At 36.8% G+C, this 14,504-nt stretch overlaps 1 protein-coding gene and 1 pseudogene across 3 annotated transcripts; both read left to right on the top strand.

The window, feature by feature from the left end:
• The first annotated feature begins 1,433 nt into the window (after positions 1 to 1,433).
• On the top strand, positions 1,434 to 5,375 carry EMB2757 (Transducin/WD40 repeat-like superfamily protein). Of its 3 annotated transcripts, none has more exons than XM_078969162.1 (14): positions 1,434 to 1,616; positions 2,708 to 2,831; positions 2,945 to 3,007; positions 3,147 to 3,218; positions 3,319 to 3,375; positions 3,496 to 3,686; positions 3,784 to 3,842; positions 3,925 to 4,015; positions 4,095 to 4,161; positions 4,250 to 4,332; positions 4,470 to 4,561; positions 4,760 to 4,866; positions 4,997 to 5,060; positions 5,126 to 5,375. In XM_078969162.1, exons 2-14 carry the CDS (start codon positions 2,728 to 2,730, stop codon positions 5,219 to 5,221), a joined length of 1,146 nt encoding a protein of 381 aa, XP_078825288.1. In that variant the 5' UTR covers positions 1,434 to 1,616; positions 2,708 to 2,727; the 3' UTR covers positions 5,222 to 5,375. The 3 variants fall into 3 exon arrangements, with proteins under 3 accessions (XP_078825288.1, XP_078825209.1, XP_078825248.1); XM_078969083.1 differs by having other exon boundaries at positions 1,435 to 1,616; positions 3,481 to 3,686; XM_078969122.1 differs by lacking the exon at positions 1,434 to 1,616 and adding an exon at positions 1,723 to 1,837 and having other exon boundaries at positions 3,481 to 3,686.
• Positions 5,376 to 6,345: 970 nt separating this feature from the next.
• LOC145010487 (aldehyde oxidase GLOX pseudogene) lies at positions 6,346 to 8,156 on the top strand (annotated as a pseudogene).
• Positions 8,157 to 14,504: the final 6,348 nt, after the last annotated feature.

The following is a 14,504-nucleotide window of genomic DNA, read 5'->3' as shown; positions in this document are numbered from 1 at the left end:
TGTAGCGAGATTTTGATGTAAAGTTTCGTTTCACCCCTTTTAGTTTTGATAATACCTAAACGACCCTTATGATTTCCACAAAATTTTACAAGTATAGAGTGTCGTGCTGCAACGAAAAAAACCATTCCTCATAAATGAAAACAATGTTTTAAAAATCGGTTTTTTAATTGAATCGGTTAGGTGACGTTTTCCGGTTTAACCGGTTCTATATTTTTATATGGTTTTAATTATCATGCATACATTAATTACAAAACTTGTTATTTTTTTAGTATTACAAACGTAAATAGAATGCAACATATAAAACAATTATTATAAACTCAAAATCAAACAAAGAAGCTTAAAGCAAACAAAAAAATCCAAAAATGTTCGGTTCAACCCGATCCATTCCGGTTCAATTCAGCCGATTGAACCGGTTTTTTACCAAAACCGGCTGGTTAATTACTAAAACCGGCCATTCCGGTTCAATTCAGCCGATTGAACCGGTTTTTTACCAAAACCGGCTGGTTAATTACTAAAACCGGCCTATTCTATTCGGTCGGGAAATCATTATACAATCGGCCCAAATCGAACCGCCCTCACCTTCGGTTTCCAGTTTGACTGGTTCAACCGGCTGGTTCGAACCAATTTTTAAAACACTGAATGAAAGTGTTTTACCACATGTCATGATACAAATGACATTTTCTTATATTTTTTTGATTTTATTGTTTTCCATATGTAATTATCTTATTTGTTCAGAACAAATAAATGGCACATACTCACATATTCTTCCCTTAAATCTCATAATAAATGCAAAATCAATCTTAAAATAAATCATAATCAATGCCAGCATGAAAACTGTTTTTTCTTTCTAATATAAATCCGTAAATTCAATATGTATTAACAAAATTCATTGTCAATCATATAAACTTTTCATAGGTATCGATGTTTATTTCCATAAATAATTGTTTAATGTTAAAATGTTGATATTGATTTTTTTGATAAATTCGTATAAAACACGGGGCCACACCTGATTTATATTATGCATAAACACATATGCTATATTATCATTGTTATGTAAAAATCTACTACACTCTTTTACATAACTATACTTATGTAAAAAACTAAAAATCCATCGGAATATAATTTTTGTTTATGCTATATTCAGGATCTACCATCGGAATACAATTTTTGTTTTATGTTATATTCAGGAACTAGGTGTAAATACCGTGACAAAAAAGTTAAATATTAAAATTAAACATGAACTATTTTTTTAAATAAAATTTTGATATAAAGAAAGAAAAAATATATTAATTATAATTAATATCGTGTTTATTACATTTAATATTTTACATATATAATTATTATATGATTTTTAAATTTAAAAGTTAGGAAAACATTAACATGATATTATTTAATTTAAAAAAGTATCAAAATTAATTAGAGATGGAGGTGAAAAAAAAAAATGCAAAGATAGATCGATCAGTCCACAGTCCACACGCGAAGGCAGAAGGCAGACGGCCAGACGCGATCATTCGAGGCTTCAAGCGAGGGAGTTGGTCACGGGTGGGGCCGCGTGTGCGGGGCCTGGTTCTTCGTCTTCATCAAACCCTCTAGGTATCGGCCCTTCCTCTCAAAAGGTACATCCATCATCTCATAATTCTTCATTCTTCAACTTCTTGTAGTTAGGTTTGAACTACCGTTGTTTATATTGCTGATCCCAGTCTGGAACTCCTCAAGAACACCCAAGTACGAATCGAGAAATTGTATATTTTCCGTCGATCAAGTTAGAATATTTATGGGGGATGGATATTAGGAGTACACCTCTTTCAGAAATAAACCTATGGAGTCCAACATGATTGTTAGTAACCATAAAGATCACTGCTAAAGAATAATCGACTTGTATTTGGTGATTTCTGTACTTAGCTAAACTCTTATCATGAAACTCAAATGTTTTGCACTTTTGCCCCAATCTTAACAAGGCTTCACCAAGATAACCCCAGAGAAAGAATAACTTATCTGATATTCGATTAAAATGAAGCTTTTGTTTCTACTATTTTCTTGGATGACCAAGTAGTTATCCAAGTGTGAGATTGAAATAGGAAATTGATTTTCTAAAATTATAAAACCTTTCAATCTGTATTGGGATCAGTGAGATATTTGAAGTGGTGCTACTGCTATATGCAAATCTTTGGCAACCACCAAACTTATCACGTTTCTTTTCATGGATAATGTGCAAGGTCATTAAAAATGATAGAAAGGAAAGGGTGATGAGTTTGGTGGTTGTCATTGATTCATTCTAAACACATGAAGTGAAAGCCATAATGCATTTCAAGCAGACTTGATAGTCTTAATATCCTATTCTTGTTTATACCCTTCCAAGATTTGCACAGACCCTTTCTTGAAGTTAGATATGAAATTGTTTTTTTCAGTTATTGGCAACCATATTATATTCCTTTAGGTTGGTTGTTCTTGGTGACTTTCTTCCACTTGCTCTTCTCCTTCTTGTACCACTCAAAATGATATGCTATTCTTGTCAATTCCTTCTTGCAATATGGTCTAGGTAAACTATATAAATACCGTTTAGTAATGTTGGTATCAGATTTTCAAAAAAGAAGTTGCTTTGATCTCAAAGTCCTTCATTTGGTTGGTGTTGTATGGGTTAGATTGGTATGCTAAGCACCAACAAAATTAGCTCTGCAAGGTGTTTGATGTTATGTCTGAATGACAGGATTCAGGATTGTGATCAAGATGAGCAAGAGACCACCACCTGACCCAGTGGCAGTGTTGAGAGGCCATCGTGCTTCTGTCATGGATGTATGTTTCCATCCTTCTCAAAACTTGGTATTCTCAGGGTATGTATTTTCCTTTTTCTATTTGTTAAAAAAAAGTATCTTTAAAGTAGCTAGAAGTATGTCCCTATTGCCAACCATTACATGTTTTCATGGGAGTTTTACTTTTACTGCAGCTCTTCAGATGGTGAATTACGAATTTGGGACAGCGTACAACATCGAACTATCTCATCTGCATGGTATACACTACAAGTTGTTTGCTTTCTTTATATTTTTTTCTTCTGTTTCCCAAACATAACTCTTTATTTAGACGACACTTAATGAGAAAAAAGAAGTACAGGGTTCAAACTTCAAATATTTCCTATGAATTTAATGCAGGGTACATAGTGCAGCACATGGGATTATAAGTGTTTCAACCAGTCCCTCAATTGGAAACAATAGAGTTATCAGGTATTCAGGTTCTTATTACCTTATTTCACATTCTCAAGTTTCAAGAGTGAACTTTTCGGTGTTAAATATGTTTTGAGTATGTGTTTTCATATGAATATAGCCAGGGCAAGGATGGAACTGTTAAGTGTTGGGATATTGAGCATGGGGAATTGTCAAGGTATCCTAAAATCTTGTTAAGCAACAAAAAGATTCAGAAATTGTCTCACTTGAATCAGCCAACATGGTTTAGAATCTTTGTGGGATTAATGTAAAATATTGACAGGACACCTTCCATCAGGATTGATGCAAACACCTATCATTTCTGCAAACTTTCATTAGTGAAGACGCCTTCTGATAACCCAATAAAACCTGAAAAGAAGGGACCTCATCATGTGACAGAAGCCATTGAAGATAATGATCAAATAATTTCTAATGACATCCAAGAAGAGGATCCAGAGAATGTGGTACAAAATTCCAACACCTTTCAAGGTACTTTTCTCCTATTGTAGACCAATGTTCTTTTTTCTTTTTTGGGTAATGACATGTGTTTGTATTGAAGTACATATATATAAATTTCTGTTATCAGGTTATGACCATGTGGAAGGGCGTCCATATGTGGCTATGGCTGGATCAGAGCTATCTGAGGTATGAACATGATGATCTCAAATTCATTTTTCTTATTTATTTTTCTTTTCTCCTGATGTGTACTTGAAATATCAAAAGGAAGGTTGAATTATGGGATCTCAATGCTGCAGAAAGGTTTGCAAGGTTACCACATTCTTCTACTACCTCCACAAATCAATTTACTAAAGGGAAAGGTACCTAAGCTATACAACATTATTTCATTACTAGAGATAAAAATTATTATGATTTAATATCATATATTCACTTCCACAGGTATGTGCATGGCAGTTGAAGCTTTTTTGGTTCCTCAACAACAGGGATTTCTACATGTCTTAGCAGGGTTTGTACTTAAGTTTATAGGAAATCAGGAAATGAACTTGTCTTGAAATGACATATGAAGAAGTCCTGATTATGTTTTATGTATGCAGTTATGAGGATGGAACAATGGGTTGGTGGGATTTAAGGAATCCTGAGGTTCCATTAACTTCTGTGAGGTTTCATTCAGAACCAGGTGTGTGGACTTTGTTATTTCTTTTACCAATTTATATTTTTCAACCAGTTAAATTCATATCTAGTAAAATATTGCATCTTTTGGTTATAAAATGAAACATTGTTTGTTACTAACATATAAATTGCTACATTCACCAGTTCTAAGCTTGTCACTGGATGAGATGATGAACGGAGGCATTTCAGGAGGTGCAGATGATAAAATTGTCTTATTTACTTTGGATCATTCATTGGTATGATTTATGAAAAAAACCCATAAGCCATATCTAATATTAATATAAGTTTCTATTAATCATTCTTTAAATCTGTTAATTTGATGAAAACATTGTCCATTTGTCCCATAAAAGTTTCAAGAATCTCAATTTTCATATAATGTTTCAGATTTTTTTAATCTTGTAGATATAATTAATTAAATTTTGTTCATGCGTTAGGGTTCTTGCGTGATGAAAAAAGAAATCAATTTGGAGCGACCCGGCATAGCTGGTACTTCCATCCGTGCAGATGGTAAAATATTCGGGACTGCTGGCTGGGATCACAGGTTAGTACAATCTAATCATACTTCTTCTTCAGCAACTAAATTCACTAAAAAAAAATTATAGTTTAGTTGCTAAATCGATAAAATGATGAAAGTACACTGTAGTTATATATTTTTTTTCATGTGATGACAGGATCAGAATATATAATTACAAAAAAGGAAATCCTTTGGCGATATTAAAGTATCACCGTGCCACGGTATATGCCACCTGTCATTATATTTTTATTTTTTATTTTTATTTATGGTTGGTTTGTTTTTGCAGTGCAATGCGATTTCATTTGCTGCAGATTGCAAAAAAATGGTGTCAGCATCTGAAGACACTACTGTGGCACTTTGGGAGCTTTATCCTTCTACTTGATTGCATTCCAATATGTATTTATTGCATTTTACTCTTTAAAACCTGATATAGGCTAGGCAATGTAGTAACAATGTACTTACATTTCTACATGTAACAAAAACTTAAAATTCTTTACCCATAAATTTAATAGCATCGTATGTACATTTTTTTTTTATCAATCATAGCAATATATAACAAATAATGATACTACGTAAGAAAAATTTAAGTTTAAGGTATTTATGGTTATTCATTTTTGACGAGTTAAGTTACCAAAATCTACGTAAGAAAAATTACGAGTTATTATGGGGGACAGTTGGCAGTTGGGTTTTTTGGGTAAGAAGGTGAACAAGTGGGAGGACTTATTGTTCCTTTAGAGCTGTGCCAGAATCACCGAAAGCTTTCATCACCAGAATAAGCACACAATTCTCTATTCAGAGGGAAGCTATTCAACATATTCCATTCCATTGCTTCCACAAAAAAAACGTACACTTTCCTACAATGGAATGATGGATGCCACCGCACATGATTTTTTCCTTTTTTGTAATCTTCCTCGGAATATATATTAGCTTTTTGTAGGCTGTCGTTGTCCTACTTATTTATTTTATTTTCTATACATGTGATATATGACATCAAATCCTCAACATAATTATAAACTTTATCTGTATGAGACCTGAAATGTTATTATAATGAAATTGATCTTTGTACAATTAATTGGAGAATAAATAAAACCAAATGCTTAATTAAATATATTATATATAGTTAGTAATCAAGATAATTATAAACTTTGTAACTAATCAAAAAGTCAAAATATGGATTTTATTAGCCATTTATTTTAACATTCATACAAATAGTAGTTTGTATAACATTATGCTTATGGCTGTAAAGTAAAAAAAGCAAGAAGTAAAAAACGTCAACGAGTATGGTTTCCTCGACATCAACCTCAAATATTAGGCATGCATGCACGTGCAATGTTCGAATCACTACAGCTTAAAAAACAGCCATGGTGTATGTTCTTCAAAGTTAGAAACTTTTCAATATACTTCCACTAAAATAAATAGAAAGAGATTCATATATAGAGATAACTATTAGCTAGCCACAGAAGTGTTAGACGGTGGTTACGGGTTACCGGTGGAAACACTTTACACTTTACACTTTACACCGCCGCATATTCTATATAAACCCACCAATTGGTAATTTAGGGGTAACAAATGGCTTTCCCCTCTCCTGTCTCTCATCTGCTTCTACTCCTCTTCCTCCTCCATGTGCCACCATGTCCAGCTACCTCCGGTGGATCATGGTCCCTCCTCCTCCCAACCATTGGCATCTCCGCCATGCACATGCAACTCCTCCCAAGCGACCGTGTAGTCATATACGACCGCACCGATTTCGGCACCTCCAACATCTCTCTCCGGGATGGTAAATGCCGCCCCAAATCCACCGACTGCTCCGCCCACTCCGTTGAGTATGATGTCCTCCATAACTCTATCCGTCCACTCATGGTCCTCACTGACGTCTGGTGTTCATCGGGGACATTAATGCCCGATGGGACACTAGTCCAGACGGGTGGAACATATGAAGGAGATCGGGTTGTCCGTGTTTATAAATCATGTGACAACTGTGACTGGCAGGAGATACAATCTGGACTGAGTCAATCAAGATGGTACGCCACCAATCACATACTGCCTGACGGCCGCCAAATCATCATTGGCGGCCGTCAGTCATTTAATTACGAATTTTACCCTAAGACCTCGTCAACCGAGAATGCTCCTAGCTTGCCGTTTTTGGTTCAGACAAATGAACCAAATATCGAAAATAATTTATACCCGTTTGTGTTTTTAAACACAGACGGACATTTTTTCATTTACGCGAACGATCGCGCTATTTTATTCGATTATGTTCGGAATCAAGTTGTCAAGACTTACCCAACAATACCCGGTGGCGACCCGAGGAATTACCCGAGCACCGGTTCTGCGGTACTACTCCCATTGCGTGTTGTACAAGGGAAAGCAAGTGATGTTGAAGTTTTAATCTGTGGGGGTGCACCTAAGGATGCTTTTGTTAATGCAAATAATGGGAAATTTGATGGTGCTTTGGATACTTGCGGTCGGATAAAAATATCCGACCCGAATCCACAATGGGTCATGGAAACCATGCCTTTAGCACGTGTCATGGGTGATATGTTACTATTACCAAACGGTGACGTTTTGATAATCAATGGTGGGTCCGCGGGAGTTGCGGGTTGGGAACTAGGGCGGGACCCGGTTTTATGCCCGGTAATCTATCAGCCTAACAATCGAATTGGATCTCGGTTCGAGTTGCAGAAAGCAACCACCATACCTCGAATGTACCATTCGACTGCTATTCTGCTTCGAGATGGTCGGGTTCTTGTAGGCGGCAGTAACCCACATGATAAATATGAGTTTGCCGACGTACTTTATCCTACTGAATTAAGCTTGGAGGCATTTTCACCGGCTTATTTGGATCCAAGCTCATCAAAATTACGCCCATCTATAATCTCACCAAGAACCATGATCCATCACAGTGAACGGATGTTCATCCGGTTCAATGTTTTATGCCCCGTGGATCCAAATTTGGTCTCGGTCACAATGGTGGCTCCACCGTTTAACACACATTCATTTTCCATGAGTCAAAGGCTGTTGATACTAGATACTGGAAACACCACAGTAGCAGTCGGGGAATCTCACTACGAAGTAAGTGTGATAACACCGGGATCTGTTAATGTTGCTCCGCCGGGCAATTACATTTTATTTGTGGTCTATCAAGGCGTTCCAAGTGAAGGCATTTGGGTTTGCATACAATAATGTTTTCTTAATTCTTACCCAATTTTTAGAGTATTTTAAGTCTTTTTTCTATTTTAATTGTACACTCATTTATTATTTGTAGATACATTTATTTTGTGACTGCGACGTATAATATTGATATATGGAGATTTTTGGATGACATTTCTAGTGAAATTATATATATGTTGAAAAAAGTTTAAAACAATTTTGATGATTTAAATTGTTTGTTGCAAGTATATTGTATAATCCGAGAAGATAAAGTATACGTATGTTTACACGCATCTCTTTATTTTGATTCTACAAAGTGGAGTATTGGTCGTACTAAAAAGACAAACAATAATAAAATAGGGTAAGCATGGTGCGGTTTGGTATGGTTTTTTTCTTTTATTAAAACTGAACCGCAAACAACAAATATGGTTTTGTATATTTACATAAATCGAAAGGTGCGGTTTTTAAGTGGTACGATTTTTCGGTTACTCTCAACGCAGTGTTATTTTATTCGATTTTAAACCACATAACTAAACTTCGTATAGTTTTTTGACGCGGTTTTAAACTTGAGGTTGTTTCTTTTACACTTAGTTTACCTAAATTACATATGTTGCGTAAGAAGGCAAATCCGTCGACATTTCAATATAAAAGTCAGCTATATTTGATCTATATATACATATCTATAATTAAAACCATGAAACAGATTTTTAACTTTATCAATAATGACTATCTACTTTTTTTTATGAGGATCATGTGATGACTTTTTAACTCATCCCATCTGCTTTTGTGCAATGGTTCAAGAGTGGCAAAGAGACTTTAAGAACTCATCTAAAAGACATCTCTTTCCGAGAATATAAATAGATTTTCTAATCATTAAATAATAAATATTATATATAATTATTTTGAAAATTTTAGTGGTTTTAAAGTTACGTTTCATTCAACTATCAAATGGTTTATATACAACGAGTTCTTGATCAACAATAAGATAAAGATAACAACTAGCTAATGGATAAAGATAACAACTAGCTAATGGATAAATTAGATATTCCAGGAGACGATAACTCTTCAAATTCCTTTACTCCCCCTCAAGTTGGAGCATGTAAGTTCCGAATGCCCAACTTGCTAAGCAAAAAATGAAGACGTTGGGAACCTAAAGCCTTAGTAAATAAATCAGCAACCTGATGTGAAGTGTGAACATGCATCGGACAAACCTCTTTGGACTCAACTCGTTCACGGACAAAATAACAATCCATTTCAACATGCTTAGTTCGTTCATGGAACACAGGATTATTAGCTATGTGCCTTGCTGCTTGATTGTCACAAAACAAAGGTGTGGGACCGACAGGAGGAGCTCCCAAGTGTTTCAATAACCAACGTAGCCACAAAGTCTCACTAACAGACGTTGCCATGGCTCGATACTCTGCCTCTGCTGAAGAACGCGAAACAACGGACTGCTTTTTGGTTTTCCAGGAGATGGGCGCACCTCCAAGTAGAATCAAATACCCGGTACGAGAACGCCTGGTGGCAGGACAACCAAGCCAATCTGCATCACAATAAGTCGCAAGATTCATTCCTCCACCTTTTGGAAAAAATATTCCCTGACCTGGTGTTGCCTTTAAATATCGTAAAATTCGGTGCACTGAGTTCAAGTGTGTTTGCCTTGGATCGGAAACAAATTGACTCAGAATGTTTACTGGATAAGCTATGTCCGGCCGAGTTGCTTGTAAATAAAGTAGTCTTCCAATTAAACGTCGGTATTGACTAGCATCAATAGCAGGACTATCCTTGCATTGATCTAGTTTCAGATTTTGCTCCATCGGAAAGCTACAAGGTCGACAACCTTGCATCCCACTGTCTTTAAGAATATCTAAAGTATACTTACGTTGACTCAAAACCAAACCATCCGTAGTCCGAGCAACCTCTAGTCCAAGAAAATACTTCAATGGGCCTAGATCTTTGATGCTAAACATTTTGTCTAGATACAATTTTGTTTCTTGTATCTTAGAAGCATCATTCCCAACAATAACGACATCGTCCACATATATAAGAGCTGCAACAAAACTTCCCTGTTGCTTGTATATGAAAAGTGAATGATCCGCATGAGATTGTTTGAAGTTAATTGCGAGCAAAGCCGTTGTGAATTTGTGATACCAATTACGTGATGCTTGCCTGAGACCATAAAGAGATTTACGTAACCGGCATACTCTAGTATCACCTTCTTTGCTAAAACCTTGGGGTATCCTCATGTACACCTCCTCATCTAGATCTCCATGCAGAAATGCATTGTTGACATCAAGTTGATGCATGATCCAGTCTCTTTTTACAGCTACAGCAAGTAAAGTTCGGACAGTAACAAGTTTCGCCACCGGAGCAAAAGTGTCATGAAAGTCTACCCCTTCTAACTGAGTGAAGCCTTTTGCAACAAGTCGTGCCTTGTATCTCTCAACTTCGCCATTTGGTTTGTATTTAATCTTATAGACCCATTTGGAGTCTATAGCACGCTTTCCTTTTGGTAACTCCTCAAGAGACCAAGTTCCATTTTCTTCAAGAGCGTTTACCTCTTTTTGCATTGCTTCTCTCCACTTAACATCCTGCACGGATTGATTAAAATGTTTCGGCTCATGGTTTGAGCTAATTGAAGTTAAAAAGGCTTTGTGCGAATCGCTAAACTGATCATAAGACAAAAAATTAACTATGGGATGTACCGTCGAAGATTGTTGACTGGCGGTGGGTGCTGCATGGTCTACCGAAGATGGCAAGTCCACAATGAAGTCATCGAGATATTTGGGTCTAGACCTGCTTCTTTTATCTCTGTGTTCTTCAGTGGGTTGCATTTGATCAACTGTGTCTTCTGTAACATGATCTGCCTGATCTTCAGATGGGTTTAGATCAATGGCGGTCTCGTTCTCATTACATGTACCCGAGTCTAAATCAGGTTCATTTAGTAAACCTTGATCAGCCTCTCTTCGTGTTATTTCATCACTTTCTTCGACAGTGTTGCTTAGAAAATCATCGAGCCCTGCTTCACCATTGTTCCTTTCTATATTATCAGAGAAAGGAAAAACATTTTCTACAAACTTAATGTCTCTAGAGACAATGATCTTCTTATCGGTAAGGTCAAATATTCGATATCCTTTTTTGCCTTGTGGATATCCTATGAACATGCCTGGTCTCCCCCTCGCTTCAAACTTATCTCCCTTGGTTTCCGTGTTTCTTGCATAAACTAAACATCCGAAGACTTTCATGTGGTCATAATTAGGTTTTTGTCCAAACAGGACTTCATATGGGGTCTTATGTTTAATGACCTTTGAGGGTAATCTATTGATAATGTACGTGGCTGTGAGAACACACTCTCCCCAAAACTTGATTGGCACATTGGCCTCAAACTTCAACGCTCTTGCGATCTCAAGAATGTGTCTATGCTTTCGTTCCACAACCCCGTTTTGTTGTGGGGTATGTGGACATGTGGTTTCCAATATGATTCCTTCCTTGGCATAAAAATCTCTCATGGAGCCTGATATGAATTCACCACCATTATCTGCTCTTATTCGCTTGGTTTGTTTTTCAAATTGCGTTTTCACCATGTTGTGAAAATCAATTAAATAGCTGCTTGCTTCATTCTTGTGTTTAAGAAGATAAACCCAAACAGCCCTACTGAAATCGTCTACGATGGTAAGGAAATAAGAAGCACCAGAAATCGAAGGAGTACGATACTTACCCCAAACATCAACATGTAACAAATCAAAACAACTATTTGTTTTTATTGAACTAAGAGTAAATGGAAGCCTAGTATGTTTAGCTTTTACACAAGAATCACAAACTCTTTCCTTTAATTTCCTAGAATGATTTTCCAAAAAATCGACTTGGCTCAACTTTGATTCGGAGGCATGACCCAACCTCTTATGCCACAGCTCAACATCAACAGTTGTCATCATAGCACTCTTCCTTTCTGTTGCCAAGCCCATTCGGTAAAGACCACCTTTGCACTCACCCGCGCCAATCAAGTTCTTCGAGTGTAAGTCCTGCATGTAGCACAAATCAGGAAGAAAGGTTATGGCACATTGTAAATCTCTAGTCAGTCGACTAACTGATAATAAATTGCAATTGAATTGTGGAATGTGCAAGACTCCTTCAATTTTGATTCCATTCTGTAAAGTGCAATTTCCTTTTCCATCAACGGAAACAAGATCTCCATTGGGTATTGTAACTGATGGTTCCAATGGATTTCTTGTTTTGTTTTCTAGCAAATCTTGTTTATATGTTATATGTTCAGTAGCACCAGAGTCAACGACCCATGAATCATCAATCTCAACCTTACCAGCCATGTTTACTGTGGGTGTGGTGTTGCTGTTTGACCCATCTTTAGAGAAATGTTTGATCAGGTTCTGGTATTGCCCATTCGATAGACCTGGAATAGGACTAATTCCTGAATCAACGAACGCTGCCTTCGTTTTATTCTTTTCTTGTTTCGCCTTATTTGGCCACCAATCGGGATACCCGATTCTTTTGAAACATCCGTCTCTGTTGTGACCATTCTTACCACAGTGGTTGCAGTGCTCTACCTCTTCTCCTGTGACCTTCTTGATGTCTTTTGATGCAGACTTCTTCCTTTGTTGGCTGAAATCTGCAGTGATTTCTTTCTTTCCTGGAGTGTAGGTCTGAAAAGCTGCAGCCTCTGTGCTTGTCTTCTTGGATGCCGAGACTGCCCTTTGTTGTTCGTCCTCAGCCACCAAGTGATATACGGTTCCTAAAGAGGGTGTGGGTTTCATGGCAAGGATTTGTGTTTTGATTGTAGAGTACTCACTGTCAAGGCCCATGAGAAACTCGTAGAGCTTTTCTTTTTCTTTGAACTCATTAAGCCTTTTGCCAATATCACAGGTGCAGTTGGAGCATGAACAGCGTGGCAAAGGTGATATGGTCTGGATCTCATCCCACAGTCCCCGCAGCTTGGTGTAGTAAGCTGAAACCGATGTTCCTTCTTGTCTTGTGATGGTGAGTGACTGCTTCAACTCATATGCTCTTGGAGCACTTTCTTTTCCAAACCTCTCCTCCAGGTCATCCCATATTTCCTTCGATGTGTCTGCATATTTGACGCTTGTTCTGATGTCCTTCTCCATGGCTGTAGTTAGCCATCCCTTGATCATCGCATCTGCACGCATCCAAGGCATATATACGGCTGAATCTTCTCCTGGTTTCTTAATTGATCCAGTTATGAATCCAACCTTGTTCTTGGCGAAAAGGAAGTTCTTCATCTCTTGGGCCCAGTCATTATAGTTGTTGTCGGTTAGGACGTCGTTAACTTGCATTTGCCTAGGGTACTCTGATGCATGGATGTAGTAGGGAGAATTGGAATCGATGGGAGTTCCATCGAGTTCCTTTGAGGATTCTGGTCTCTCACCGGTCATCTCCGGTTAGGTTCGTCGCAAGCCTGTGGAGCCTGCTCTGATACCATGAAAATTTTAGTGGTTTTAAAGTTACGTTTCATTCAACTATCAAATGGTTTATATACAACGAGTTCTTGATCAACAATAAGATAAAGATAACAACTAGCTAATGGATAAAGATAACAACTAGCTAATGGATAAATTAGATATTCCAGGAGACGATAACTCTTCAAATTCCTTTATATTTAATATGTATAAATAGATATGGTTCGGTAGTAGCTTCGGTTTGTCTATGCAATGTGATTAAGTTTTTGTGCTCGGTATATACTTCAAAATTGCACCGCACCAAAAAATCGGTTTTTGCAAAACTAAAAACCGCATCATCAATTTCTGTTTATCCATATTTAAAATAAGTTTTGGAGTTAAGAAATTAATAACTGAGTTAATGGACCATTTGTGGGCTTCGAAAAAAATAATATATATATATATATATATATATATATATATATATATATATATATATATATATATATATATGTATAGGAAAGAGTAGCGGATGATATTTGTGAACTTGAGGTCGAGGGGAAATAGCCAAATGACACTAGGTGGTGTTTGAGAAGTTTAGAGTTGAGAAAGAAGTATATCGATTGCTAAGTATTGAGCTAAATGTGAGTAATTTTACCATTGAAACACGTGTCCTCATTATACGAGTATTTACATTTTTATTACTCTTATGTGCAATACTAGACATGTTTTCATAGCATTTGTTTGTTATATGTGCAAATTTTGTTTTCTTTAATAAATGGTTATATTTATGATTGGATACTTTTGATAAATGTGATTTTGTTACGAGGAACTTACCTTATTTCCAGATCCATGTACCCTTTGATCTTTATTGTGAAGGCGAGATACCACGAGATGTTGAGGAGCGATATTAGGCAGTCTGTGAGCAGATCCAGTTGCAAGACACTGGATGATATGGTGGCGCGATCCAGAAAGAAGGAGATTGATCTGTAGATGGAGAAGAAGAGGAAGTCGGATCAGGTTCAAGTTTCTGAGAGTTCAGGTAAGAGGCCTAATGTTTTTTATTCGAGATCGAGGGGCCAGCAAGGCCGGGGCCGCTGTGGCAAG

The sequence above is a fragment of the Lactuca saligna genome, chromosome 1, assembly GCF_052625555.1.
Source record: "Lactuca saligna cultivar CGN05327 chromosome 1, ASM5262555v1, whole genome shotgun sequence".
NCBI lineage: Eukaryota > Viridiplantae > Streptophyta > Magnoliopsida > Asterales > Asteraceae > Lactuca > Lactuca saligna.
The sequence above is the reverse complement of the archived record's forward strand: the minus strand, read 5'-3'. Positions and strand labels throughout refer to the sequence as shown.

Coding starts and splice junctions, on each gene's coding strand:
- EMB2757 (XM_078969083.1), top strand. CDS start 2,728: ATGAGCAAGAGACCACCACCTGACCCAGTGGCAGTGTTGAGAGGCCAT. Junction 3,219..3,318: donor GGAAACAATAGAGTTATCAG/GTATTCAGGTTC, acceptor ATATGAATATAG/CCAGGGCAAGGATGGAACTG. Junction 4,867..4,996: donor ACTGCTGGCTGGGATCACAG/GTTAGTACAATC, acceptor ATGTGATGACAG/GATCAGAATATATAATTACA.